We start from the raw sequence: 26,400 nt of genomic DNA, 5'->3' as shown, positions 1-26,400 counted from the left end.
GTACTTAAATGTGTGGCGTAGATTAGGACAGATAATTCGGAATGAATACCAATCGATCTTCAACAGCCAAATGTCATCTCGCATTTTAGGTAATTGGGGTATCATCAATATAAAGCCGCCCACGAGGAACGGTAAGAATACAAAACGTTAAGAAGGCACCCCCTCGTACTCCCACCCTTGGATAACCCTCCTACCTCTTCTCGAGTTCCGCCTGTTAGCATTACATTTTACAAAAAGTGTCAGCGCAGCAACGACACAGATGACGATCCCCGCAACAGCGGCGACAAGCACAGTTCGTCTTTGAAGCTGGTCGGGATCGGAAGAATAGGGACAAGTTGCCTCCGGTCCACCAGTAACCCAGCAGGTATCGACATCGAGAGAGTTGAAGTCCATCCACACTTCCCGCTGGAGGGGATCCGAGGAAGAAGGGTCAATCAGGTCCATATGTTGGGAGAGGAGAGTACGGTAGAGGTAGGTGTTTTCGAGGCCCGTGCGGGGCACGGAGAATGCGGTTTCTGGGTCGGGACAGGCGTTTTGGTATGCGTCTGCGTAAGTGAGCGCTTTCGCGGAGAGGGTCCAGCGGAAGGGTTGATCTTGGACGCGGCAAGCGGCGCGTCGGGTTTCGCTGCAGTTTGCAGTGCGCCAGTGGCCTTTGCGTGATACGTCCATTGTGGCGCAACGAAGGTTTTCGGCATCGCTGCTGACCGATGGATCGTTGGGTTGGCCGGCTGCCCAGGACCAGGATGAAGAGAGGGTGAGATTTCGGTAGGACTCTTGGTCAATGTCCGCTGTTTCGCCGAAGAGAGTGTCGTTGATGGTGGGCGTTATTCCGCACGCTGTAAGGTTTACAAGAAGGTCGGAGATATATTGAAGCGACTGGTCGTCGCTGAGTTTCTTAGGGAGGGGAATCGGGCTTGATACCGCCCAGGAGGCGTTGACGCTCGGGGTGTCGGTTTCGTTCGGGTGGTATAAGCATCCCGAATCTAGACTTCCATCGTCTGCTGCGGTGACGGGGATCGTGGACGTCAGGTATCCAGAAGGGAATATAACCCTGTTCTCGTCTGAGAGGTTATAGCCACCAAGCTGTGGGTCAACTGAGCCGTACTCGACAAGAAGCCGTTTTTCTGCTGCTAGTTGGACGTATTTCGGGTTTGGCCATCCATTGGGGGTACTCTGTACGCCATCTGAGCCTTGCTCGATGGTGAAGTACTGAGAAATTGGCTTATATGCGTCATCAACTAAATACCAAGAGTCATTGAGATTACGGCGGTCCTCATGCAATTGAGGAGGGCCGTAAATGTAAGACCCAAGCCTGTCTTCCATTAAGTAGCTCACGCGATCGGACGCCGCGGGGAGCTCGCCATCCGTAACGGCTGACGCCGGCTCACTGGGCGAGGTTGGATCGGCCGTAACATGGAGATTGAGGGAAAGGTATCTTAGGTATATAACTAGATCGGTGTTGGTGTGTTCAAAATAACTGTGGAAAACATCGAGCAAGTCCGAGAGATCCAGCTCATCCGAGCATTTATAAGGACCGAGCTCGTAGAGAAGTCCATCCGAAGACTCGTCGGGCACCGCTATTACGGTGGCTTCTGAGACATCCGCACTACTGATAGGAGTTGCATCCGGGGAGGCTGTCATGACATCCACATTGTGTGGGATTGAGACGGGACACAGAAGCCAGCGTCGAAGCGCAGGCGACCAATACACATCGACGTTGAAGCGCCGGAATCCAACTGCGAGCAGGTTTGATAGGCAGTTTCCAGCAGCAGATCTTTCGAACTTGTTGTCTCCGAAGCAAGCTGCTCGGACGGAGATAGCCGATGTGGTGACAAAGTTAATGGGGACTTGGCCTGCTACATCTCTTTCGCTCTGCTCGTGGTTATTAGCCCCTAGTTCTACGGTTGCTCTTCCCATTGAGGGAAGCTTACCAGGAGGACCGTGGCCCAGGACGAATTCACAAGGGAGTCATCTGGGTCAAATTTCAGGGACATGAAGAGGAAGAGTTTCTGATACGCGGGGGAGCAGAAGCCGCATGCATGACAAGAGAATGGCCCCGTTACCGCAGCTCGTGGAGAGTTGAAGTCGTTGATCGTCATCGATGGCCCGGCCGAAGCGGAGGAGCCAGCGAAGGCGGTCACGGGGTTTGGCCAGCCTCTTCTTATCTGGCCACTTCCGCTGCACTGCGTTTCCACCTCGCCTGATCTCACCGTCCAACTCACCTTCCTTCCTTCCGTTCTAAAATTCCCTTCGTCTATACCGCTCATAGTTCAGAATGGCCGCCCCCGGCCAGCCATCCCCCCAGCAGCTGGCTGCCATGCAGCAGCAATTCGCTGCTGAGGCGGCAAGGCGAGGATTGAGCCCTGAGGAATTCGCCAAACAACAGCGCGAGCAGTTGAATGCGGAAGCCGCTAAGCAGGGAATGACAACCGAACAATATGTCGCACAGTTGAGGATGCGTGCAATTGCCGCCCAACAGAAAGCAGCCGGAGTCCAACGACAACTCCAATCCGAGGGCGGTCCTGCACAAGCAGGACAGCAGGGCCCACCTGGACAAGGACCGCAGCCGACTCTGCAACAGCGAACACAGCAAGTCCCTGTCAACCCGAACAACCCGCCGAATCCTAAGGCCCTGGCAGTCGCGCAATTTCTTCGGTCACAGAATCTCAAGACGAGAACCTGTATCATGGACGGACAGCGGAAGGATATGTTTAAGGGTTGGTCCAAGATAATCTTCAGAGTCCGTCAGTGGCTTTGCTGACTTCTTTAATTTAGTGAAACGTGCTATTCGTGCGCTCGAGTCACCCGCATATGCGAAAGCTCAGAAGAAAAATCCCAACCTACCGCCGGTGACGGACCGCGCTTCGGCTGAGAACGTATTCAAGCTCCTACCCCTTTCTGTTCTTGCTCTTCGAGTCTCAAAAGTCGACCCGCATGCCGGCCATGGCCACGCAAAGCCAGCGAAGAGAGTCAAGGGCCTGTGGACTGTTAAGATCGAGCAGCACCAAGAAGCGGACCCGATGATGCACTACGTTTGGCTTTACGAGGGACCTCAGTGGAAACAGAAAGCTATGGCTGCTGCGGTAGTCGCCGGTATCTTCGCCGTCGTACTCTTCCCCCTATGGCCTATTATGCTCAGGCAAGGAGTTTGGTATCTAAGTGTAGGAATGATGGGCCTTCTTGGCTTGTTCTTCGCCATGGCTATCTTCCGACTTATCTTATTCTGCATCACCGTCTTCGCGGTGCCTCCTGGTCTCTGGCTCTTCCCCAATCTATTTGAGGACGTTGGCTTCTTCGACAGTTTCAAGCCCTTGTGGGGCTGGCAAGAGGTATGCTTGTTCTCTTTTTCTCTGCTTTTTAATCCATTACTGACGACCATTTGCTAGACTAAGAAAGCGAAGAAGAAGAAGTCCAAGAAGACAGTAGGTGGCGCACCTGAGCCACAAGCTTCTCAAGCTACAGAATCTATTCCCGCGGCTACGACGACTGCAACCGCTGCCACCGATACAGCTGGCCCAGTGAAGCGTGATCTTGCACCGCGCGTTGAGGAGGCCACGGAAGAGTGAATTTATAGACCACCCTATTTGTGAATCTATCGGCGTTTCTCGCCCCGCATTACCTGCGTATAAAAATCCTTACGATCTTCTGCCCCGGTATCTTCAATTCCACTTCGTACGTTATTTACTCTTCATTTCGTCTTTGTCTTAACTCTCTATACTCGGTCGGACCATGAGAGTCTTTCGTCGACGGAACGAAAGGAAGGAGTTTATACGGCGCAATCCGCAAATACCATTCATTAATGATGCTTTTTTATTCACGGATACCGTAGTATACTATTAGTAAAACGCGGTTAGCTGGCTACAGAACTTCTGGAAGGTACGACGAGACCTCCACACTACGCACTTTCCTAAATTTCAGAAGGACATCCACCTGGCATCTTCGAGGTCTGGCTCTACCGGTACTCGCCGGGCGTAGGTAGTCGGTCGGCCCTGCCTCCAGGGGCTATCTTGCTGAGTTCTTCTCGCGGAAGCTGCGACTTACAGTGAATCACTAGCACCACTACTAGTGGTCCACAGCACTCACTCCTGCTGTCCTTGGGGACTCAAGAATTATCGTCTGTACCGCTACGGTGGCTCTTGCCCTTCGTGACGGGAGGTGCCTGATACCACCGTAGACCCTAGAAGGGAAGGTGCGACCCAGCCTGGAACCAAACCCGCGCAAGCGGATTTGATTTTAAGGCTCAAGGTGGTGGTGGTGGTGGTGGGAGATATCTGACTTCCACGTGATGCCACATACCCTCAGTCTCGAGAATGCTATCAGGCAGGGGCTTGGATGAAAGTTGTATGAAAGCGGAATTGATAATCGATATTTTGTTTCTTCTATTATCCCAAGTCTATCTTTTTATCGACCAGTATCGAACATTCCCTCAGAATAAAACAGGGTGAAAACGTTATAGTACACAAGAAATCCAGGGACATAATACAGAGAAGTAGGAACACGCAGACGCTTGAGAGCGCGGGATATCTCGAACGAATGAAACGAGCCACAACATATCGAATGCGCGGATATGGGAATATACGAAATTACGATATATGGTATCATGCGAAAGAGAGCAAGGAAAATGATGTCGAGAGAGAGGGACGCGAGATCGCTGCAAGTATATACGAGCTATAAGGCTGTCCGAGTCATGCTGAAAAGCTGATTCGATGACGGAATGAATGAGGGGCCATCCTTTGGAGACGTATTGGTTGTGTAGAGATCGGATTAACAGGTCAAATCGCGGATGATCTATGTTTTGTGGTTCATCCGCCGGGACGTAACGCTTCGTGGTGCCCGCGGGGGGCGGGTATGCGAGGAATCAATGGGGGTGATGGTGGCAATTGTCCTTTCGGCATCTTCAACTGGAGATATTGGGGGAGAGTGATCGGGCCATGAAGATTGCGGTGAAGGTTTGATGAATGCGGATGGGATCTTTGGCAACGGGCAGTTCGGAGGAGGCGCAGAAGGAGGCCCAATGGTGAGTCCGTTCAAACTTTTACGTCGTGATATGACGAGAGATGAAGGGCGGCTCGAGGAACTCTCTGCGTTGGATGTTTTTGGAGGACGTGGGTTAGCGGTTGGTACTGGGGGCATGGCATTAACTGGACTAGGTGGGGCAGCTGGATGCTGTACGTTGGGAGCGCTGGGAGTTATCGTGATATGTTCCGGCAAATGAGAGTACCGGAGACGACTGCGGTCGCGATCTCGACTCAGGTTACCAAGCGCGTCCTCGGAATTTGACGCACGCAGCTGTTTCTTTAGAAGGTCACGCCGATCTAGTGGCCGGCGCTGTTCGCGGGGATCAATTTGCGAACTGGCAAATCCTTCTTGCTTCGGAGACTGAGGAGGTGACGAAAGCATGGACAGCGTATCAATTGAAGCGTCATCAGGGTAGTGGTCACTATGACCTGGCGGCAAGTGAGGGACCTGCGGAATATCTTGCCGGGCTGTAAACCTCTTGCTGAAGACCGGCACACTGAAGTTCGGTGCCGGCGGCGAGGTACTTCGAGAATGGCCATTAGGTGCCGTGGACTGCGCTCGCGGTATCTCGGTGATCTCTGGGTTTGTCATCGGTGGCAGAAACATCGATCGTCGCTTTTTCGGACTCGAGAATGTGGGACTGGCCGGCCCCGTAACGGAAGAGGCGGTTTCCGAAACGCCAGTGCTGTCTGGGAGTGGCGGCGACGCAAAGGTGGTATAAGAGTAGCCCGATTCTTCTGCATTGGACATTGCCTCGGTTCGAGCCGTGGATACCGACCCTGACCGAGATTCGGGGGCTGGGAGCATGGCCGTCGACCGGCGATGGAGTGAGATATATGAGCTCCGACGGGATTGATCACCAACAGTGGAATCTTTGTCTTCAAAGACCATTGACTGCTGTGGCTGTAGAAAGACAGTTGAGATTCGGTTCGGATCCTTTTTTACCATCTGTCGCATACTGGGTGTGGTCCGTAGCTGACTCTCCATGCCTTCGTCATACACTCTTTCGGAGACGTATTTCTTGCCGCCGCGAGACTCAATCTGGGCCCGAACAGCCAGCAGCCAGGAGCTCAGCTCCTCCGGGTCATTGAACACAAGGAGGAAAGTTTGCGCCAATCGCCGGGCGTGGGACCTGTGGAACCCAAGGCGCGAAAGAAGTGGCCTGCTTGTTTCAGCACGATTCGTACTACTGCTGCCCTCCTCGGCACACTGGGATACCTGCAGCACCCAATGTTTGCCCGGGATCGCATCGCTGGCAAATGCCACAGACCTCGGTCCAAGCAGAAGCATTTTTTCAGGTAATCGATCGTGTTTGCCGTCGCCGGAGTACTGTAGGATATATCCGGACGTGGTAATGATGTAAATTTTGAGGCTCCACTCGCTCTTCTCGATGCTGTTGGACAAAGCACGGAGATATTTTCGCTTTTCCTTGTCGAGTTTCTTCTTCCGTGCCGCAGAGTCTTCCGAAGGTTCTCCATTCGCCCCGTGGTTAACTTTCTGGTCATCGTCCTGTAGGCTAGCCCCTTTTGCCTTGAACGTGGCGTGTAGGCGCATGATAGAATCGCCCGACAAGGAGGGAGCCGGGAGAGTTATATGCTTGAGGCCTTGCGGATAGGCCTTGAAGAGTGGGGGTGGCTTCCAAGCCGCATCTTCAGCAGGCGGCTGGTCTTCTTCCGTTGTCTTCGATCTCTGTATCTGTTGAAACCTGCCTCGAGGCGTGTCTGGTGGTAGGGATGGCGTGGCCGGGGCAGGAGTGGAGGTAGTAGCCCGAGGCGTATCGCAAGATCTTGGCGATAAAGGGGACATTGTCCCAGCTGGCGCCTGTTTCACGGGGTGATCCTGCACCTCATCGATGCCCGCAAGCTTCGCGTCCGTGGACTTGCGACCAGATTTCTCACGGCTGAAGATATTGCGGAGGCTGGACCTGGAAGACTGTCGCTTAACACGTGCTGGCTGCAGGGGAACTCGTTGGGATTCGCCGCTGTCATATTCTGGCGGTCGTGGACGTTGCGTTCGGGGTGATGCGACATTAATTGCCTTCGAGGTTGGTCGGCCGATGTTGGTCTGCAACGGAGCCAATTGTTGACCTCTTCGCTCGCTAACAGAAGGTTGGGGCGGTTTGGTATTGAAGGCCATGTCGAGTTTGCTTGTTTCTGACTTCCTGGCTGGCAGTAAGCTGGCGTTGAAAGTTATTTTTCAAGGTGCTAAGGGGAATGGAAAGAAGATATATCAATGCCGATTTCGCACCACGCGCGCTGCCAATTGTGTAATATATGGCAGTGAAACACTGGAAGGAGTGGCTCAGAGGTGATGCAACCAGGACCACAAAGGACAGAATGATTCATCCGGTTAACAACATTTGGAGCGGCGACCGTGTATTTCGTCAGTATCAGTATTGAAAGCGATATCTCAAGTTTCCCAGAACAGAGTCTGAAAGACAATAGGTTTTCCACGAGAGGGAGACGAGAGGGAGGGGAAAAATAAGGTCGGCCGAAGGCTGCCCGGTTTCAGGGCTGAACTCTCTCGCACGGAATCAAACGGGGAACTTTCTGGGGAAGGAGTGTACAGGGGTGCAAGAAAGCCAGCTCTGCACACGGGTTGAAACTTGGGTACTCGTCGAACTAGGCACCGGTTTTGAGCGATTCCATTGTCATCGTGGTTCCAAAAGCCGAGGGCTGGCACAGTGAAAGAGGGCAACGCGTGTGAGAGCGGGAGAAAACAGGATGAGACGAGAGAGATCGAAAGAGCGCGACAAGGGACAGCCTGCTTTGGAAGGCAGGAATTGAAATGACTGGTCTGCTCTTTGTGCTGAAATGAAGAGAGCAGTCCAATCCGATCCACCGCCACTGCGGATTGACTCCTTCGGAGAAGGATCCTAAATTACTTTGGCGTGTTTGTGATCAAGTCTGAAACGGTTCGGACAAATTCCTGACATCTGTTGGACCAAGAGCTCCGCAGCCGAGAGACTAGATGTTACCCATTCTTCTCGGAAGCAAGATATTGCGGCTCTGGGTCATTGGAGACAAAGTGGTCTCTCTGAGCGGAGAGTCGAGCAGGTCGAGCCCCGTCAGGTGAAGCTTCGGTGTTGTTGGGGATCCTTGGGTCGTAAAACCCCCTGAATCAGTTGCCTTGGTCCCCACATGGGACAACGGTTCTTCATTTTTAGGCTGCGTTAGCTGGTGACGAGGGTCAGGATTCGTCCTCTCAAGCCAATAAGACGACCGCCAGCAGGAGCCAGGCCCCTTCCAGACGGTTGGATCTTCTGTGAAAGGGGGATCAGCACGAGCCACCAAGAAGTTGGTTCTGGATGACGGATGGCCCATGGCGTCACTGAGACTCACCTGCTCTCGCTTCGCTCCAGATTCTGGTTCACTTCGTTTGACTCGACCGAGCTGCTGACTCCTGTTGATTGAGTGTTTGGCAGAGACTCGTGGGTTCGGAGATCGTCGACCACGAGGCAGAAGCACGCGACGCTGACTCATCAACCGCTGTGTCCAGTCTCATTCTCCCCAGACTGCGCCTCATGCATTCAGTGAGCTGAGGACTCTCAAGAGCACGAACACTCATCTTATTCGCATCACAGCCTAATTACGATCGTACGAATTAATATCAAAGCCTACGCCCCCGGCCCACATTTGAGGCCCTGACCCTGTTCAACTGAGCCTACCAGCTCCGCCACTTCATCAGAATACTGCGCCATCGAGGTGTCCTTGTCAGTGAGGCCTCGAGGGTTGTGAGTCGTCCAGTGGACATCCACGGACCCAAATCTCTGGGTGCGACCATTAGCAATCTCCCCACCGACTCCTTGGGTTGGGGCGACGGTTACGTACAATCGTCATCGTGGCGTGATGCTTCTTGGTGGCACTCTGGGAAGCAATAACATTCACAAAGCTCTGTTGCGGCCTCGCATGTTAGGTTTGACCGGAAGGAATATATTCCAAGAAAGAAGAAAGAGAAGAAAAAGGAACGCACCACAGCTTTGAAGTATGACCGGAAGTAAAAGGTCTTCTTAATGCCAATCTTGTCCTCATCGAAGCTCCACCCTTGGCTCTGTAACGCGTTCAACAGTGGGCGGAGTTGCTCAGGGTCAATACCTTCGGCGAACTGAGGCTCGGCAGCCATGGTTGAAGCTCTCCGTCTGGCGATTCTGTGGGGTGGGCGAGGATAATAATAAATCGCAGAGGAAGTACAGTTTCGCTGAGCTTGATGCTGAAGTAGAACAGGTTCTCGGCAGGCAAAGTACAATCTCCCGCACATTAAATGTGGGAGAAAGAGCGATTCATGAAGGCGCAAGCAGCCTCTCGACGCGGGGTTCATGATGGGGTTTCCCGTCGTTGGATCATGCAGAGCTGCGCGGACCCTCGCTGGGAGACCGAACGGCGTCATGTATGTCGTCACGTGATGCAAAATAATTCCCCTGGGAGCTCGGTGAAAGGTGAGCAATTTGAGGTCTTGGAACAGCATCCGCATCCTAATAATCTCAAAGCCGTATCATATCTCTACGGAATTATCTGTCATCTCCCAGGGCAGGGGATGGAACCATAATATGATATGACGTCGAGATATCCGAGGTGTCACTCCACCGTCGTTTGGGAGGAATCCAGCTGCCCGCTTGAACCCACCTGCATATCCTTTCTACGTCCGGGGTAGTTGCTGCCACTTCCTAGCCTTCAGGCCGGCACTTCGCCCCTACGCGGTTCTATTCGGATACCCTGTGTGGGCGATAAAGCCGTTTTTATTTCCTCTCATAGCACAGCTAAAGACTCCTTCCATATCTCGAAAGCAATCACCAGATTAGGTTGAAGGACCACAGGATCAAATACGAAACACGGGTCGAAGAGTCGCTCCTTACCCGTAAGGTGAAGACTGAGCTAGATTGTACTGAATTGAAGACGCACCATGTTTATCGCGGTTCCCCAAAACGAGAAGCTTTAAAGCAAGAACCACGTTGGGAGAAAGGAAAAAGAAAAGCATCGACAGGAAGAAAACGCGTAAATGCAACACACTAGCCTTCAGTCGCAATTGAATGGAGGAAAGGAAACGCCGAGGTGGCTCCAGCAATAAAGGGGAATTTAATTTGTCCACAGAGACGCAACAAGTAATGTATCTGGCAAGTTTCCACGCTTTCTTGTTGTATTTCGGTGTCATATTCAAATACACGTTGCGCTAGGAAATCATTACTGCATCATCATGTTTGTGGTTTCTGCTCATGCCGTCATACTTCTGCGGAAAGGCTTTGCCTTGCAGAGGTGGCGCGAGAGGTAGGACGAGATGCCGCGAAGCTACCCTGGCGGCTTCCCATTGTTTGACGGATACGCAAGTTCTGCCGCGATCGTGCGAAAGAGTTCGCTCTCGAAGTGCTCGGAACGCGAGAGAGTCTGCCGGTGATAGCGCCATGGCTCTGCAGTTCAGCCCTTGCGTCGGATAGCTGCTGGGCAAAGGGTGACCGCTTCCGGAGTGTTGGGCCATACCAATATATGGCATATACCGCAATCACTAGAAAGAAGGAAATGCAGACTTGAGATTGGTTAGTTTTTTAGGGGAATTTGAGTGAGGCAAAAACATGAAGGATTACCTACACAGGATGGTGGATGCATACTCGAGGTGATTTTTGCCGCCGATGTCTGCGTAGTAAGTTGGTACTGGATCGAAACCCAAGGACTGCGATCACTTACTCTGGAAGAAGGGGGTAGCAGGAATAGTCAAAACACCAGCAAGGAAGTCTCTCGCCCATCCGTTTCCACCAGTGGCTGAAGCCGAGTATGGTCCATAGGCGCAGATCATGTAATCAATCGTGGCCATATAGATGCTGTAGTTTGCGATTCCGACAATGGCGGAGAAAATCATGGTGCCAATCCAATGAACAGGCGGGCCGAGACTGGTCCAAGCAAAACCAATCAAACCGATAGGTAGGCAAGGAGCGGTATAGAGAAGCCACCAAAGGCGGGACTCGTACTGGGCTTGTTCATCGTCGGGCTTCGCACGCCTCTCGCGGATGTTTCGTTTGATAGCGGGGACAAAAGATAACCAGGCGATGAAATAGCCGACAAGAATCGGAAGGAAAGACAAGCCAAGGGCCACGGTGCTAAAGTTCCACTGTTCATATACTAGGCCAAAGGACTGAATGAACATGAAAATCAGTGCATCGCTGAAGCCACTCAAGAGTGAGAGAGTCAGGACGATAGGCTCGGTCAAAAACATTTTGAAGGGACGAATCCAAGTGACGAGGATCTCTCTCATTGAGAAGCGCTCGCGGTAGGGGACGAGCTCATTTGGTCCATATATGTTTGGGTTCTGACCGCTCTTCCTCATCTTTTTGGCGATCCGATCCATGAGGATTGTGGTTCGAGTCTCGGGAACAAGGATCAAGTGGGCGAGCTGGACGAAGCCTCCGAAGATGAGCTGAATCCAGATGTTCCATCGCCAGGGTAGGTACTCTTCAACGAAACCGCCTACCACGGGCCCAATAACCGAGCCACCAACAGATGAGAAAACAACGCAGGCAACAGCATACTGCTGGTCATCTGCTTCCCAGAGGTCGGCAATCATACCAAGAGTAACCGAACCACCTGCTGAGCTGAGACCACCCAGCGCGCGGCCGACCATGATGGACGCAAAGTTCGGAGCGAGTGCCACAGGAAGTTGCCAGATATTGACAAGAAACAGACTGAGTTGCAATATCGGCTTACGGCCAAGCTCTTCACTCCATGGAGCCCACAGTTCACAGCCAAAAGCATACAGAACAAGGAAGATCATGGCACCACAACGAGCAGCCTGCATGCTCACATTGAACTCCTCCGAGATACCGGTAAGAGCATTTGAGTAAAGACTGGTGTTGAAATTCATAGAAGTTTGGACGAGGAAGATCACAGAGATGATCATCCACTTCCTCCAGCTGGGAAAGGCATAGCCAAGCTGGTCATAGCAGTCGTCTTCAGTCAGTTCGATCTTCTCGCTTGGCTTGTTTTCCAACTGGTGAAGGGTGGTACCAGCCACAGGGTCACGAGGAAGTTGAGACTTGTCGACGTCTTCCGCTATCTTTTCCTTTTCGACCTGGATGATAGTATCATCGTGAGACGAAGAAGATGCCTCGGAATCGTGCGGTCTCTGGGCGGGTTCTATTTCCTTTTCCAAGGGAGGCGAGGCCATGTTGGCTGATTTGCCGCTGGGAAGCTTAGTCAGTATTGTTGGAGAGATTCTAGGTCTAAGAATGAAGAGGCAAAAGCAGAGGGCAGGATAGACGGTAGGTTAAGAGAATGCAAAGGTGACAGTGTGAAGAGCAAAGCTAACGCCAACAAGGATAGTACTTACAATGACGCAGGCTGTGGGGAAAGAGGTAACACAGGTCAATGAAGAAGGGATCTACAGTACGAGTGAACGGAAAGAGGAAGCTGGCAACAGAGCAGACCCCTTTGGAAGGGCAGAGGAACAGGAAGGTGGAAGTTGATGAAAACGAAAAGAGGATGGGGAGAGATGACGGAGAAGATAAATGGACCAGCGGTCGAAGCAAAGCTGGGGAGAAGATGAGGGGAAGAACAGATCAATGGATCCGGAGAGAAGAGAGAGCTTGGAAGGGAAGACGGAAAATTGCTCTGGCCTGTCATCAGCGTGATCAACTGAAGCACGACCTCCCAAAGGGGAAGGAACGGTCAACGCCCGGGCTCAACAAAACAACTGGATGGCTGGACCTGAAAGGCTCAACCAATGCTACCCTGGATCCAGTCTGGAAGTTTCCCTCACCATGGCTCCGCTGGCTCAGGCACTCACTGTACTGTTTGATCATGACGATCTTCTTCGAGTCAACTCCAGCCTTGAGATCGCCGATGAAGATCTGGTGGCTTGGCGGCTGATATTTTTTCTCTTTTCTTTTTCCTGTGTATTACTTTCTGTCTCCAACGAGGGGGACAGGCTGGGACCAGAGATACTACAGAGATTTGGCGAAACATTGGCAAAAGGATGCACGATTGCTCCGCGGCCGTGTTCGTCCAGCAGTGTGCTGGCCGTTCTGGGCCGGGATTTTTCACGTCGGCCGGATCGGGATCATCCATGGGTCTTCTTGGCGGGACTCGAATCCGGGATTGAAGATTCCTCCCGGTCGAATATGCAGACAAGGATGAAAAGTAAAACTGGTCACACTGATGAGAGCCATTTATTCTGCAGCATATAAAATTATTCTGTTGTAGAAGTACAAGTAATTAATACAACTAGTAAGAGAATATCCATCTGTCAGCCAACATGGCATGGTTGTACGACGCAAGGGAGGTCGGGATGCCTCAGGTGTGGTTTCCCGAGAGGCGACCGGACCTGGACTCCAGGTCCTGGGCATGGACGGCTCGACAGATCAAACTCCACTGGAATGGGACCCATCATTCCGTGGCTTCATTTCTTTGGTTACGCATGTGGCGGCCGATTTGAGTGGAGTGCCTGAAGAAAGTCTCGGACTTCTCCTGTCCTTCCAAACTTCCAAACTTCCAGACGATTCCGGTCTCGAGGAGGTCGCGAGGATGTCTTGCCGCAATGACGTCAATGCAGTGTTTTCGCCCCAATCCGTTGCTCTTCTTTTTCCTTTGGACAAACCTTAACCATTTCTTAGCATCTTTTTGTCCTTAGCTTGAGCAAGAAAAAGCCACAATTGATTTCCCTTTTTTTCTGCAGTGAGGGAAATAGGGTTTGGAGGTATGCTGCGGCCTCGTGGGGAGAATTTCACTCACCCATGATGGAGGCTGTGGGGATATCCGGGAGCCCATCATAATTTCTCCAGAATTCGGGTGAATTGCCCCATACACCTGTGGACAATGCGGACGTGTTGGTGGCAATGAACATGCATTGGGCCCGACGCTATCAGCAGCTGAAGGGCACACAGTGAAATGCTAACCTTCTCCTCTGTGGTATCTTGCGTCATTTTCCGATGCTTTCATCGTTTGGAGGTACTGTCGTCGGAGCGTAGGATTAAGCATGCGCTAAGGAGTTCATCGGACAAGCCACCAGCCAAAGCCAAGAGGAACCATCCCACGGTTAAATATCCTGGTCAGGAGGACGACGGCGAGCCTGTCCGCACCCTTTCGGCCCACAACTGGGCGCTTGTATTATGAAAAATGCTCGATCGCATCTGATCGTCGTTCAGATTCCCACGTTGAATGCAACTTCGAATTCCCCGACATTGCACGCTCCACCAGGAGAAAGAGACAGCATGAGGGAAAACAGGTGTCACGTGCGGAAGCACCCGACCGGGGCCGTGGACTTCTTCGGCTGTTTCCGGACTAGGGTTACTAGACTAGTCCGTTTTCGGATAGATTGACCATTTCCGGCTGCTCATTTTGACCGCCTTCTACTTTCGATAGCTCCGCTCATTCATCAGTCAGACCACAAGCAGGAGGCAGGCAGACATTCAGCCCAAGTGTTGTCTCTGTTATCATCATCTCTGTCTTGCGTTCAATTTCAATATCGTCCCGTTTCCGGCCTGCCTTGGCCATCTGATCGGGAGGTCTGGCCCTCCCATTTCGATGCTAACGATGTGTCCTGACATCAATTCCCTTCCTCCATCTCGTTCGACATCCGCTTCCCCACGCCAACGACGGACACTCCCCAGCCTATTGGACCTGGCATCGGCTGGCCCGCCAAATTCTACTCCTTCAAGTTTTAACAACCACCTTTCAGGCAATAGCACCATGACGAGTGAGTTACCTCGCCGGCATCATCCAATATCGGGGTCGGACCGTCGCCGGTCAGGAAACTTGAGTCTAAGCAGCGGCGGCAATAACTATAGCGAACCGAGTATCGGAGATATGCCGCCGCCCTCTGATCATCGATCTTCCATCGGTCACGGGCTTCGTAACTCGAGCCCGTCCAATATCGGAGGCAGCCCTGTTGTCAGCACGGGCGATCCGCATCATCAGCGAACTCCTTCACTTGGAGAACTTCATCAGGAACTCGAGCAAGAACAAGAAGCTCAAGTGGTATAGCGCGCTCCTGTCCTTAAGGGAAAAAAAATCACTCTAACCATCTTGTCTTCAGAACCGGCTTCTTCAGACTATTCGAAGCCAACAAGCCCGACTTCAACACTTGGAGCAGCAACACCAGCAGCCGCAGTCCGCAGTCGACGACGTAACTCCTTCTTCTGGGCGTTCCACCCCCTTTCCTCTTGTTGCCCCTCTTCCGACTGCGGGGCACCGAACATCAATTCAGTTGCCGTCCTCTTTGTCAAGCAGCCGCCAGAGCCAGGCACAGTCGCCCCATCTCCGGCCGTTGGCCGACTCGCGTGGCCCGGAGACACTCGAGTGGGCCCCGAGTCCCAGTGAGAGCGCAGGGCGGCGGGGCAGCAGGGATGAAAGCAGTTTTTACCAGGCCGAGGCGACGATGCTTGCGAGAGAAAATCAGATGCTACGACAGCGAGTTCGGGAACTAGGTGAGTGATTTATCGCTGATGCTACCCTGGGGATCGCTTCCACTAGAATAAACTTCAGTACCTCGCTGACGCTGATGAAGAACGCCAAGTGAACGAGCTCAGCACGAATGCCTCCACCCTGGGAATGAGCGTGACAACGCCCGATGCGCCCAACCCGGGCGCGGAGTCTGACGGTGAGTCGTCAGACAAGACGTGATTCGCTGGTGGTGTACACTATGCGAGACGACTTTGGCTCCTGGACTTTCGACTTTCGAGTCGCCAGAATCGGCAACACGCATTATTGCATGCAAATTGAACACAACTTGTCGGAGAAACTCAGAACATCGCTGCTGTGAAACGCTACCGTACGCTATCGGCACACCGGAGACGCGCATGGCGGCTCCACCGAAAACTCAGCCCGAGAACGACCGACGCCATACAGTGCCTTTTGTGCGCTCGCGTCGGTCTGGAGGCTGATCATATCGGGATATAGACTTTCGATTTTCTCTCTGTATCATACTCCGAGGGTGGGCATGCGTCCATTCACATCAATGGACAACAATACAGGACTACGGTATATCAAGGTAGTTAAACAAGTTACCTTTTTTTCCTGGGTCCAACATGGTACTATCCACCACACGCGCGGAAGACAAGAATGAGACAGCATACAGAGTAGAACTCCCTCGTAACTACTCGTAAGACAAACACGTGTACCCTAAAAAGACCATGCGAGGCCGCGCATCGCACATCGCACCCCTTACTCCACACACGACAACGTGGCGTAGCAAAAAAGTAAGGAGGAGCGGGACGCAGAGTATCAAGTCAGCGCCCAGCATCCCATTCCCCAGAGGGCACCGAAGGACTCAACTTCGTGCTGTGTTGCCCTTGAATCTAAATCTGAAACACGCAAACAATGGCCGCTGAAGGTAATCTGTTTCAGACTTAGCGTCGATGACCTTCGGCGCAAGGGGTATACTGCCACTTAGGTAGTGGTATGCACTTTCCCAAATCAAGCCTGATCCGGCTAGAAACGCGCAGAGGTACGTACGTTCGTTCTACACGTGTGTCGATGATATCCTCATTCTCATCAAGATCTAGATGTTCATCATTCTACACGCGTATCTAAATAACTGCTGTTGGTTGTTGCGGTCAAATTTTAGAGGACAATACTTGATTTTGCGAGTTGGATACTTGGACAAACAGTACACAAAGCACGAGGCTAGTATTCTGAGGCCCTGACAATTTTTTTCTATAGAGGGAGGGAGACTGACACCACACCTAGTCAAACGGCGAAACAATATACAATATCCCTCCCAAACTCGCCCAGCAAAGATCCCACCTTCTCGACCGGCTTTACGAACGCGTCAGCAATGACCTCGTCAGCCGGCTTCTGCTTGGAAATCCCATTGACAGCCCAGTACAGCGGGGAACATTCAACTACGTCCTGAAGCACCTCGTCCACGCCTAGCACGCCAGCCTGGTGCAGACACCGAAGGAGATCCTCAGGGAGATCCTTGACACACTCGAGCGCAGTGTTCAGCGCGAGTTCACACGCCTCCGTGAGCTGGAGGATCTCATTCTCGACGAGGGAAACAAAGTCATTGAATTTGTGGCCCAGTTCGGTGACGACGTTGCGCACGCCGGCGCATATGGAGTTTATGGCCGGCTCGATTGCCTCGCGGAAGCACTTGTAGAAGTCTGAGATGTAAAAGTCGACGCTGAATGCGAAGGCAAAGGTGGCGATCCTGCATTCGACGGATGCCGTTAGGCGGCCGACTCCTTCCCATGCTTCGGCTGAGACGTGTATTTGGCGAATGTCTAGCACGGAGCTGCAGATGGCCTCTAGGCCTGACTGGACGAAGTGGACAGCGCTATTGGGGAGGACGCGGGAGGCCAATTCGTCGATGATATTTTCGATAATATGGTTCTCAAGGTCGAGTTCGATGCGGAATGTCCGCCCTTCCAGGCTTTCTCCTTCAATAGCGGCTGGGTCTGCACCTGCAGGTAGTATCTGGGGCATGTCACCGTTCAACCAGGCCATAGCGGTAGCTGAGAGGGCGCCAAAAATCACGAGTTCGAAGCAAAAGTACAGCGTCCCCTCCTTAGTGTCCGCAACCAGCTGAATGGCGACATAGCTATCCAGCACGGCAATCTTCCCGTCGACGATCAGCATCTGCTGGTTCGGAGAGATGGCGAGATGAAGGAAGGGCCCGTGTTTTCCATCTGCGCTGGACACGTCGACGAATCCGAGAGTGAATGGATCCACCATTCCTGTCAAGACGACTTCGTCCTTGCCCACAACTCCATGGAGGTAGACGTTCTTTTTGAATACAGTCAGGCGAGCCTCCAGCTCGGTTCCCCAGGGCCGGTAGCGGCCTTTATATTCCATGCCGGTGGACAGATAAATATGCAACCGGTGAACGTACAGTATCTGCGAGGACTGGCCAACGTCAATCTCCAGGTCGATAACGCTTGCCACGAGCTTTACGAGCCCGATGACGTCGAGATTCTTGAGCCTGAGGTCCAGAAACACATTGGGCGAGTTACTGGCGAGACTCATATCGAAATCGCCTCTGAAACTGCTGACGGAGAAATGGCCCGAGAGCTCGACTTTCGATGGCAGGCCGGTGGTGACTAGTTGCTGGAGAAAGGGAATGTTAGAACCGTGTGGACATCCTTGAACAATATCTTACCTGATATGTCGCCCCGATTTTGGCATACAGGGAGTCAATCGCCAGCTTTCGAATACCAAACGGCGCAACCCATCGAGTTGTCAGATCACTGCATTTGTTTAGCATATAAATCAGCCATTTTTCACTCTCTTCATCACCCACGCTGATCCCTCTGCCCCCTCCATATCCGCAGCAAGGGCCAACACCAGCTCGAGGGGCTGCGCCCGCCTTGGTACATCGATGAGTAGCTTTGCTGCAGCCTGAATCTTTGGCCCGCGTGTCGAGACAAGAACCGAGAGGGCGAGAGAGTCGCAGCGAACTCCGTCAAATTTGAGCTAGACGAAAAGAGAGATGAGTATTGGTTTGCTTTACTTGTATAAAATGCGGGAGGACATACAAGTTCACCGGTAGGCAGCAGCAAGGATATTGCAAAGTTCAATTGACCTTGAAGGCAGTTTGCCGGATTGCAGTAAGCTGAAAAGACGAGAGGCACCGATTTCCTAACCCCCAGCAGGCCCTGTACGATCCGCGGCGCGGACGCAGATATGAATACCGAGAATCCTGAACAAGGTGAGCAAGTCTGTCCTGGAGATGGGGCCAGCGAGGAAGGCATTCTTACCCCTTTGTAATCCATCCTGGCTGACATTGGCGAGGGCCGACGACGCAGCCGGAAATGGCCTGTCAGAGTTACTGATATACACCTCCGCTTTCTGGATCGAGGCGTTGAGGAAGTCATCATCCAGCCCGCTAATCAGGTCACCGATCCTGACAGAGCCATCATAAGAGCCGTAGACACCGTACTCAAGCTCGCAGCCAGCCAATTTGTTGAGGTATATGTCGACCGCGACGCGGCACTGGTGAACCTGTACCTGGCCGGCAAACTGAACACGGAACTGGCTGCGAGATATTGTGACATTGAGGACCGGTGAGATGATTTTCACGCCACAGACCGTCAGAGAGTCAATGCCACCGGTGATTGTGATCCCAGCGCGGCTCAACTTGATAAAGCCCGACGCTGCGGTGTGGCCGTCCACGACGACTGCCCCGTTGAGAGAGACGCCTTCTCCCGTGGCGATTCGGAGAGAGAGTCCGGAGAAGCATATATCGTGCGACGTGTCGATGTCCAGCTTCTGCTTGAAGATGCGTTCGTAGAGGTCTCTGAGATCTTGCAGGGAGAAGTTATACAGACTACAGGAGACCTCCATACCCCCTACAGGCAGCATAAGCGATACCGAGACCCATAGTTCCCAAGTTGAAAGAACGAGTTACCTGATGAATACTGGCCCTGCAGGACAAGCGTCGACAGGCCCAGTGCCATGGTACACTGCAGCTCCAGGCTTTGCTGTGAGGCCCTTCCCGTCCAAACCGCTCGGAGCATGACGTTGTCGACCTAGTGTAGCCAATATCAGCTCAAGTCGTCCATCCGTGGGAGCATCAGCTAGTAGGCTACTCACGTCCACCCCCGTTATCCGGCCAAGAGCCCTCCACCGCTCGCTCTGCGTGACAATCACGATGCTGTACGCATCACCGTACCTACGCAGATACCAGTGGACATCCACACCCTCGATCTTCCCGGAGCCAAAGAACCCGTACACATGGGAGTACTCCCCGAAGGAATTACAGCGTATCCAGGTCAGGTCAATGCCGAGCCTGGTGATGTGGACGAAGCCGAAGAGCTTGAGATCCATCTCGTCGATGATCCCACGCAGAGTGAATCCCAGGGGCTGCGGCCGACGACTAGCGCCATCGGGATGCTCGCTCAGGAGACCGACAAACTCGATATGCGGGTCTCTTTTCTGGTTGAAGATATCGACTAGGATCGTGTTGATGAAGTCCAAGGGTCCCGAGAATAGGAGCGTCGTGGTGAGGACAAGTCCGGCACACTCCGTCTCAGTGGGATGCGATCTATAGACCAATTTTGTGTTCACGAGTTGAATGGCCTTGAACGGGTCCTGATCTAAGAACGGGATCAGAGCGCCAATTGATAGGGGGTTTTGGCCAGGGACGGTGATGATGTAGTGAGTGCCGGCGCTCGCAACGGAGTGAGCGCTGGTCAATTGCACCTCCACCCCCCCATACAGGCGAAAGGTGCCCCAGATATAGAAATCCGCTGGAACAGAATCGCCATTCTGTTCGTATTCGCAGACCTGGACGTTGTTGAGGCGGATGGAGTGGATTGTTATGGCTGCTCCCGCGGCCTTCTGGGCTTCAAACCAGAGAGAACTGTGCCCGGCCTTCAACGAGTAGGGCGACATCGTTCGAGTCAATTGAGGCAATTCTTACTGATTCCTCTACGAAGACGAGATGGGTTACTTATCCTCGGCAGAGCCAGCCGTAAGCTGCCCCGTCCTGCCCCTCCCTGTCCTCCAACTGCCCGACAATCGTGTCCCATTGTACGTGGCGCGACAGAGTACTCATAAAGCTCTTTACATACAATTAGCAGCCAAAGGTGTCCAAGCTGCGAGTAGCATCGCTTCGGGCCGTAGCAGGGTATATAAGCTGGTCGTCAGAGATCATGCAAGCTGCCTGCCTGCAAGACTGCCTTACTGTACGTCTGTTCCAATAGACGCTGTTCATGCCACTTCCATTGCCGGAGAGGCTGAACCGGCAGAGATTCATAGAGCTTATCGATCATTGGCGCTGGCAGCCTTGGTTGAGCCTTATTTCAGCCCAACACATTCACCAGCGTGCCGACCAGCTGACGGGGATTATAGGCAGGAAGGGCGGTCGATGATATCCCGAACCCAGTGTTCTCTTATAAGAGGGAGCTTTCCTGTGCATGTTCAAACTCATTGAGCCACTGTTCACTGCTCTTTTTTCTGTCATACCCTCAGCACAACATGGATTCGTCTGAGTCCGACGCCGACGACAACATCTGGACGGAGGAGTGGTACGAGCCAGACAAAGGCAACCCCCAATGCCCAGAGCCCGGCTTCTACCACCGACTCAACCTCAGCAAGGTCCCTCCCAAGGAGGGAGATCAAAACAAGTATCTCCGCATCCAGACTCCAGACGAGTATTACGTTCCGTTGGATCGCGTCCAGAGATGGAAGGCCCACAAGGCCAAAGATCCACTAGCGAAGGTCCTCCCCGGGTCTCGGGATCCAGGAACCAATTGCGTCCGGCTATATAACCGTATGGGCGAGCCTGTCTTTGTGAAAATGCCAGCGGAGAAGGAGTTCCAATGCATTGACGCTTGCAAGGACAAGGAGGCAGTGACCCTGGCGAGCTTGAACCAGTCCGCAGCCGACGGTAGTGGCCCAGGCGCCGATTCTCTCTATTTCCGCATCAAGTCGGATCAGGTCAAGCGCCTGGATGTGCAGGGCGGCGCACCGGACGCGACTCGAGACGGCGAAGACTTTTACATCCCCACGAGCACGTTCAAGGAATGGAAGGAGCGCAGAGCCGACGCAGACAAGGAAGGCGGCTCACAGGTGAGTCAGCGACGGACCTCGAGCTCTTATTTCATCGACGGGCGCAACGGACAAGGCCAGCCAAGTCGCATTGAGGTCCGGGTCGATCCCACTCTGGAGTTCCAGAACTGGGACAGACGCTTCAAGAACGCAATCCGGCATTCACGGGCACGAGGGGGCGCGGGTCGGTGTCTGGACGAGAAGATTAAGCTATTCCTTATGCCTGTGAGTGATGAGGTCTTCGACATGCTCTCGAGGGCAGTCGATGCGACCAAAGCAAAGCTCAGGATGGACTCGGAGGAGGCCAGGAGTTGCAATCAGACGGTGACGTTGTGGAAAAAGCACCCTCAGAACCTTAACGAGTACAAGAAGGTCAGTGACGCCTTTCCGGCTCTCGAATGGTTTGCTGACTCCAGCGCACAGATTGCGATATCTCCGCTTCACCATTACGAGACTTGGATTGAGAAGGTGGACTATAACTCGTACGTGTTGAAGTTTCCAGACCGGATTCCGCCCAAAGACGCCGAGATACAGCTAGTTCGTATAAAGGAGCAGGATAAGAAGGGTGCCAGTCGACAACAGGGACAGACACAACCAAGCAGTTCTGGCAGCAAGAGGCAGAGTACGAGCAAGAAGCAGACAGAAAACAACACAGTCACCCTCCGGCCGTGTAAAGATGACGCACTAGAGGCCAAGGTGAAGCAAGCAACAGCGACCCTTGGCGAGAATATCAAAGGATCCAACGCTGATGCGGTCCTCGGGGAGGACAAAGAGAGCGTTCAGAAGAAGCTCAACAGCAGCGAAGTCCTGGCCTCCCACGTCACAAAGCGCAAGATTGAAGCCCAGGCCGGGGCTAGGGGCGATTGCGACGGCCAGCTCACCGTGATGGGAGCGAGTGCCACAGACGTGAGTATTCCGGCATCTTCCTAGCTTCCTTCGTCTGATCTGTGCGTAGATTGCAAAGGCATTCGGATGGACGTCTGAGCCACGAGTAGCCGCAGTAGGAGCAGCAGCAGCATCAAGTGCCAGTTGCAGCCCCGTCCAATGGCGTGAGTCTGCATTCGCGGCTGCAGAAGTGAAGTGCCTCCTCAGCCCCAAGTCCACCTATCTCAATCACACTAACAGATGCAGTGGCTCCATCGCTCGGCGTTCTCATGGGGTGGCCTGCTGCCCCCCGGCAAAGGGGGCAAAGACGCCGCAAACTCCTCGCAGATACCCCGAAACCTGGTGTTTGGGACCAGCGAGTGCAACTCCATCATGACTCGGTCTGTTGCCCATGGCTTACTATCACCCTTCACCTTCGTTCTGACCAATTACCTAGATACGAGGCGGCATTTAAAGACCTCATCACCCGCGATGCCGAACAAAGCCCCAGCAACAATACCTGGAACGGCGGAATCCTGGTAACGGAACTTAAGCGCGACAAGTACAAGGAAAAGTACGCCGACGACGAACCCGTAGACCAGCCGCAACACTTCCGGAACCTGGAGTCCCCAAAGTACTCCTGGCTTTCCCTGGCAATGGACTACACGCTCTACGTAAACCGGCCCACCAGCCGCGTCGGGAGATTTCTCGGGCCCTACAAGCAGACCTTCTACCCCTTTCAGCGCGGGTTCTACACAAAGTTCGAGTATTACCTCGACAAGGCCGTTCTGAACGAAGTATACAGCGAGGAGCTGGAGGAGTCTACGACTACCACTTCTGCTTCTACGTCTGTGTCTGCGTCTGCGTCGTCGTCTGTGTCTGTGTCCGAAGAGCCCAAGCCCGAGCCCGAGCCCGAGCCCGTGCCCTCCACATCATCCGGGCTGCCATTGACCAGGGGAATTACCGTGTCGTTCCGACCTCATCCGGACACTCGTCCCACGGGCAATGCGAAAGGCAATGCGAATCTGAAGAGAGGAAAACGGCCATCCTCCGCGGCGCCTTCCACAGACCCGACTCCAGAGAAGCAGAAACGTTAGACAGACGCGCTTCGACCCGAGGCACCCTGAACTTATACTTATTGTCGAGACTCTCCTCTGTCAACCCGGGATTGTTAGACTGAAAGAGTAAGAAGCTATTGTTTATGGGCTGTTAGCAAGATAGACAACTCGACAACCGCGTACGCATACTTACTCCGTCTTTCCTCTAGTCGCCGTATTCCGTATAAATGTAGGTATCTGGCATCGTTCGTTGGAGAGGCAAGTCCGTCGGAAAAGGCGGCGGGGAAGGTACTTGTAGCCAGCCCTAACTCACTGCCAGCCGCCCAACTGGAAGAAGCAGCCTTCCGACACAGCGACGAGCGGAGAGTAAGATCTTGGAAAAGGGGGATTTCTTAATCGCACAAAGACCGGATTACGTGTAAAGAACAATCATGCGGACACACAGTCGAAGTCTTGTTGAAAAATCTTGGAATCAATAAATGTACAGTACACAGCTCGTAGATCCGCACTCTATGCATAACTGATGAAAAAGTCTACCGGCCCCTCTCAACAATATTTTATTTAACCCGCCCAGGGCAGCACGCTCACAGCTCACAGCTTCGCCTTCTCAGCCTCCGCCGCGAGATCCGGCATCAGCATGTCGCGGATGTCTCCCGCCGCCTCGTTGATGTAGTAGCTCATCCGCTCGGCGCCGATGCGCTTGCAGACGATGTTGAAGTTGAGACTGCGCTTGTTAGCTTTTCATCCTATCAAATTGGGGGAACGCGAGGGGGGGCACCTGTTCTCATTAATCATGTAGGCGATGCCGAATCCATCGTCGATAACCTGGCTCCAGCCGTAGCCGTTGAAGTACTCCGAGCTCAGCTGGCTGGTGGAGAGGTACCACGATCCGCTGTAGGTGTAGGCCGGGTCGGAGTAGATGGCCGGGAGAGGCTCGCCCTCGCGGAGGAGCTTCTTCAGGCCGAACAGGTGGCGGTCGACGCCCTTGCCGTCGCTGGCTTCGGCAGTGTACTTGACGTGCGCGGCGAGAGCAGCGCGGAAGAGACGGACGGCCTCCTCGCGCAGAACCGCCGGGTCCATGATCGCCTTGCAAAAGGCGACGCTGTCGTCGGAAACAGAGCGGACAGTCTCTGTGCGGCCCTCCTGGAATTTGCGGGTCGAGGCGGATTCGTACGTGGGCCGGTTCTTGCCGTACATCTTGAAGTAGGCGAGCTGGATGATCATCTGCACGTATGCGTCGGGGCTGCACTTGAACTTCTTGATCAGGCCCTTGCCGTAGCCTTGGTACGCCTGCACGCGCAGCTCATGCGCTGCAATCTGCTGCCGGTGCTCCTTGGCCGCAACGTCAATAGCTTCCAAGATCTCCTCATTCAAGGTGAAGTTGATGGGGCGCGGGTCAGGGAGGTCAGAGCGCACAGGCTTCTCCGAGAGATCGATCTTGTTGTTGAAAATGAGACCATTGAGATGGTCGTTGAGCCGGTGTGTCGGGCTGCCGTCCATCATGCTGTGCTCGCCCATGAAACCGGCCGTGCCGTTCTCGTTGATGATGAACTGCAAGGGCTTGTCGAACCAGCGGTTGTGGCCGTCGCCGTGCCAGTACTGGTTTGCCCGCTCCTCCAGGGTCACGGGGCTCGCGTCATCCAGAGCGACCAGGAAGCCACTCGACTCGATAGCTTCCAATGCCGCAGCGTTGCTGGGGTCGGCGGCAAGAAGCTTCTTGCGAGCGGCAGTCCAGTGGTCTCGGTTCGCCACGGTCAACACACCAACGGGGGCCGTCTTCTCGGCGATCTGGTAGATGCGCTCAAACTGCTTCTCCAGCTCGGAGACATTGAGAGGGCGACCGTTGACGGCCAGAGGGACCTTGAAGAATTGGTTCTTGCGCACCACGACAATGTGCTGGTTGTCCTGGGCGGAGTACTTCTTCGGGTAATCCGCACCATCGTTGGGGATACGGCAGGTGTTGAACATGTAGTGGTACGAGCTCATCGCCTGGGGGATCTTGCGCAGGTACTCGGGCTCAATGGAGCCGTCGTCCACCTGGCGCTTGAACTCCAGCGCTGCAGAGGTAATGGCGGCTGCCCGCTTCACCGGATTCCGGCGGGCGCGGTCATCGCGGAATGAATAGAAGTATGAGACATAAGGAATGACAGGGTCCCGGTAGCCGAGGTAAGCGGCATGGTTCCACCACTCGGTCAGCCAGTTCTTGTGCTTGGGATCCGCCGCGCGAGCGAGCAGCCGCTCCTGGAGGGTGTGGCCGACGCCGCCGGGGCGGACAAACTCCTCGACGGCCTTCTTGGTGTTTTCGTATTCTTCCTTGGACACAACGGCATGGACGGACTTGAGGTACCGACGGCTGGTTTCCTCGAGTGACGGGACGGGAAGGCGGGGGAGAGAGTCTTCAAAGCGAAGCATGTTGCCCTTGGAGAGATCTTCCTTGTATCCTGAATCAATGAGCGAGCTGGAAACGGGACGGAGTTGTGTCATGTGGACATGTGATCACTCACCCTCGGGGACAGAAGAAGCCTTGCGCCGGGGAGCCATTGTCGCGGCCTAAATCATCAGCATGCCTTCCGAATCTGCACGAGGCAAAGCACAAGAAAGAAACGGGAAACAAAAACCTACCACGGAAGATCTAGCAAGGAGAGAATTAGTGGGAGAAAGGCGGGGACGAGCAAGAGAGGAAGAAGAGAAACGGCTCCGAGCAGCCGCTGTAAACATCCCTCTCGGTGTTTGGGGGGGGGCGACGGGGGAGCAAAGAGAGGTTCAAAAAGAGAGGCGAGGTATTTCTATTTTGATATATGAAGAAGGATCGAAAACGGACAGGGGAGGAAGAAGAGACGAGAAAAGCACGGGAGTTGAGACTGGAAGAGAGCAGTCAGTGGAAGGAGGGAGGCACAGTGAGCGATCGAACCTCGGCTCAGGCAAGCGCTGTGGACCGGGGGGACGGGGCCGTATGGTATTGTCACAGCCCACCTTGGTCTCTGGTACCG

The 26,400-nt window shown here is 53.6% G+C and overlaps 10 protein-coding genes across 10 annotated transcripts; 4 read left to right on the top strand and 6 right to left on the bottom strand.

Annotated features, from left to right (window-relative positions):
• Nucleotides 1-147: 147 nt before the first annotated feature.
• BJX67DRAFT_369298 (Lectin C-type domain protein) lies at nt 148-1,994 on the bottom strand (the record flags this gene model as incomplete). Its single annotated transcript, XM_071030742.1, has 2 exons — nt 148-1,872; nt 1,932-1,994. 2 exons carry the CDS (start codon nt 1,992-1,994, stop codon nt 148-150), a joined length of 1,788 nt encoding a protein of 595 aa, XP_070891746.1.
• A 281-nt stretch (nt 1,995-2,275) lies between these two features.
• On the top strand, nt 2,276-3,566 carry BJX67DRAFT_376558 (Sec62 family protein translocation protein; the record flags this gene model as incomplete). Its single annotated transcript, XM_071031903.1, has 3 exons — nt 2,276-2,717; nt 2,776-3,329; nt 3,387-3,566. 3 exons carry the CDS (start codon nt 2,276-2,278, stop codon nt 3,564-3,566), a joined length of 1,176 nt encoding a protein of 391 aa, XP_070891745.1.
• Nucleotides 3,567-4,695: 1,129 nt separating this feature from the next.
• BJX67DRAFT_17655 (peptidase family M20/M25/M40 protein) lies at nt 4,696-7,855 on the bottom strand. The gene has a single exon (XM_071025140.1). It carries the CDS (start codon nt 7,153-7,155, stop codon nt 4,789-4,791), a length of 2,367 nt encoding a protein of 788 aa, XP_070891744.1. The 5' UTR covers nt 7,156-7,855; the 3' UTR covers nt 4,696-4,788.
• A 780-nt stretch (nt 7,856-8,635) lies between these two features.
• Nucleotides 8,636-9,141, bottom strand: BJX67DRAFT_376556 (4a-hydroxytetrahydrobiopterin dehydratase; the record flags this gene model as incomplete). Its single annotated transcript, XM_071031902.1, has 3 exons — nt 8,636-8,788; nt 8,850-8,912; nt 8,992-9,141. 3 exons carry the CDS (start codon nt 9,139-9,141, stop codon nt 8,636-8,638), a joined length of 366 nt encoding a protein of 121 aa, XP_070891743.1.
• Nucleotides 9,142-10,234: 1,093 nt separating this feature from the next.
• Nucleotides 10,235-12,168, bottom strand: BJX67DRAFT_369296 (putative MFS multidrug transporter; the record flags this gene model as incomplete). The annotated part of the gene is made up of 3 exons (XM_071030741.1): nt 10,235-10,536; nt 10,599-10,643; nt 10,695-12,168. The coding sequence occupies 3 exons, from the start codon at nt 12,166-12,168 to the stop codon at nt 10,235-10,237; spliced, it is 1,821 nt and encodes a 606-aa protein (XP_070891742.1).
• Nucleotides 12,169-12,179: 11 nt separating this feature from the next.
• Nucleotides 12,180-13,114, top strand: BJX67DRAFT_17803 (uncharacterized protein). Its single transcript, XM_071025153.1, has one exon. It carries the CDS (start codon nt 12,369-12,371, stop codon nt 12,867-12,869), a length of 501 nt encoding a protein of 166 aa, XP_070891741.1. The 5' UTR covers nt 12,180-12,368; the 3' UTR covers nt 12,870-13,114.
• Nucleotides 13,115-14,317: 1,203 nt separating this feature from the next.
• Nucleotides 14,318-15,769, top strand: BJX67DRAFT_17722 (uncharacterized protein). Its single transcript, XM_071025147.1, has 3 exons — nt 14,318-14,975; nt 15,034-15,424; nt 15,514-15,769. The coding sequence occupies exons 1-3, from the start codon at nt 14,523-14,525 to the stop codon at nt 15,618-15,620; spliced, it is 951 nt and encodes a 316-aa protein (XP_070891740.1). The 5' UTR covers nt 14,318-14,522; the 3' UTR covers nt 15,621-15,769.
• Nucleotides 15,770-16,685: 916 nt separating this feature from the next.
• On the bottom strand, nt 16,686-20,330 carry BJX67DRAFT_376553 (uncharacterized protein; the record flags this gene model as incomplete). Its single annotated transcript, XM_071031901.1, has 7 exons — nt 16,686-18,044; nt 18,097-18,184; nt 18,238-18,410; nt 18,473-18,636; nt 18,695-19,285; nt 19,345-19,465; nt 19,530-20,330. The coding sequence occupies 7 exons, from the start codon at nt 20,328-20,330 to the stop codon at nt 16,686-16,688; spliced, it is 3,297 nt and encodes a 1,098-aa protein (XP_070891739.1).
• Nucleotides 20,331-20,915: 585 nt separating this feature from the next.
• Nucleotides 20,916-23,449, top strand: BJX67DRAFT_376552 (uncharacterized protein; the record flags this gene model as incomplete). The annotated part of the gene is made up of 5 exons (XM_071031900.1): nt 20,916-21,860; nt 21,912-22,394; nt 22,444-22,563; nt 22,620-22,753; nt 22,810-23,449. The coding sequence occupies 5 exons, from the start codon at nt 20,916-20,918 to the stop codon at nt 23,447-23,449; spliced, it is 2,322 nt and encodes a 773-aa protein (XP_070891738.1).
• A 665-nt stretch (nt 23,450-24,114) lies between these two features.
• On the bottom strand, nt 24,115-26,388 carry BJX67DRAFT_340297 (carnitine O-acetyltransferase CAT2). The gene is made up of 2 exons (XM_071027778.1): nt 25,915-26,388; nt 24,115-25,851 (listed from the first exon to the last, which is right to left on the bottom strand). Exons 1-2 carry the CDS (start codon nt 25,949-25,951, stop codon nt 24,152-24,154), a joined length of 1,737 nt encoding a protein of 578 aa, XP_070891737.1. The 5' UTR covers nt 25,952-26,388; the 3' UTR covers nt 24,115-24,151.
• Between the last annotated feature and the right edge of the window lie 12 nt (nt 26,389-26,400).

The sequence above is a fragment of the Aspergillus lucknowensis genome, assembly GCF_044049455.1.
Source record: "Aspergillus lucknowensis strain CBS 449.75 chromosome Unknown BJX67scaffold_1, whole genome shotgun sequence".
Taxonomy (NCBI): domain Eukaryota; kingdom Fungi; phylum Ascomycota; class Eurotiomycetes; order Eurotiales; family Aspergillaceae; genus Aspergillus; species Aspergillus lucknowensis.
The sequence above is the reverse complement of the archived record's forward strand: the minus strand, read 5'-3'. Positions and strand labels throughout refer to the sequence as shown.

Coding starts and splice junctions, on each gene's coding strand:
- BJX67DRAFT_17655 (XM_071025140.1), bottom strand. CDS start 7,155: ATGGCCTTCAATACCAAACCGCCCCAACCTTCTGTTAGCGAGCGAAGA.
- BJX67DRAFT_17803 (XM_071025153.1), top strand. CDS start 12,369: ATGAAGAAGGGATCTACAGTACGAGTGAACGGAAAGAGGAAGCTGGCA.
- BJX67DRAFT_17722 (XM_071025147.1), top strand. CDS start 14,523: ATGCTAACGATGTGTCCTGACATCAATTCCCTTCCTCCATCTCGTTCG. Junction 14,976..15,033: donor AAGAACAAGAAGCTCAAGTG/GTATAGCGCGCT, acceptor TCTTGTCTTCAG/AACCGGCTTCTTCAGACTAT. Junction 15,425..15,513: donor ACAGCGAGTTCGGGAACTAG/GTGAGTGATTTA, acceptor AAGAACGCCAAG/TGAACGAGCTCAGCACGAAT.
- BJX67DRAFT_340297 (XM_071027778.1), bottom strand. CDS start 25,951: ATGGCTCCCCGGCGCAAGGCTTCTTCTGTCCCCGAGG. Junction 25,852..25,914: donor GGCTTCTTCTGTCCCCGAGG/GTGAGTGATCAC, acceptor TCATTGATTCAG/GATACAAGGAAGATCTCTCC.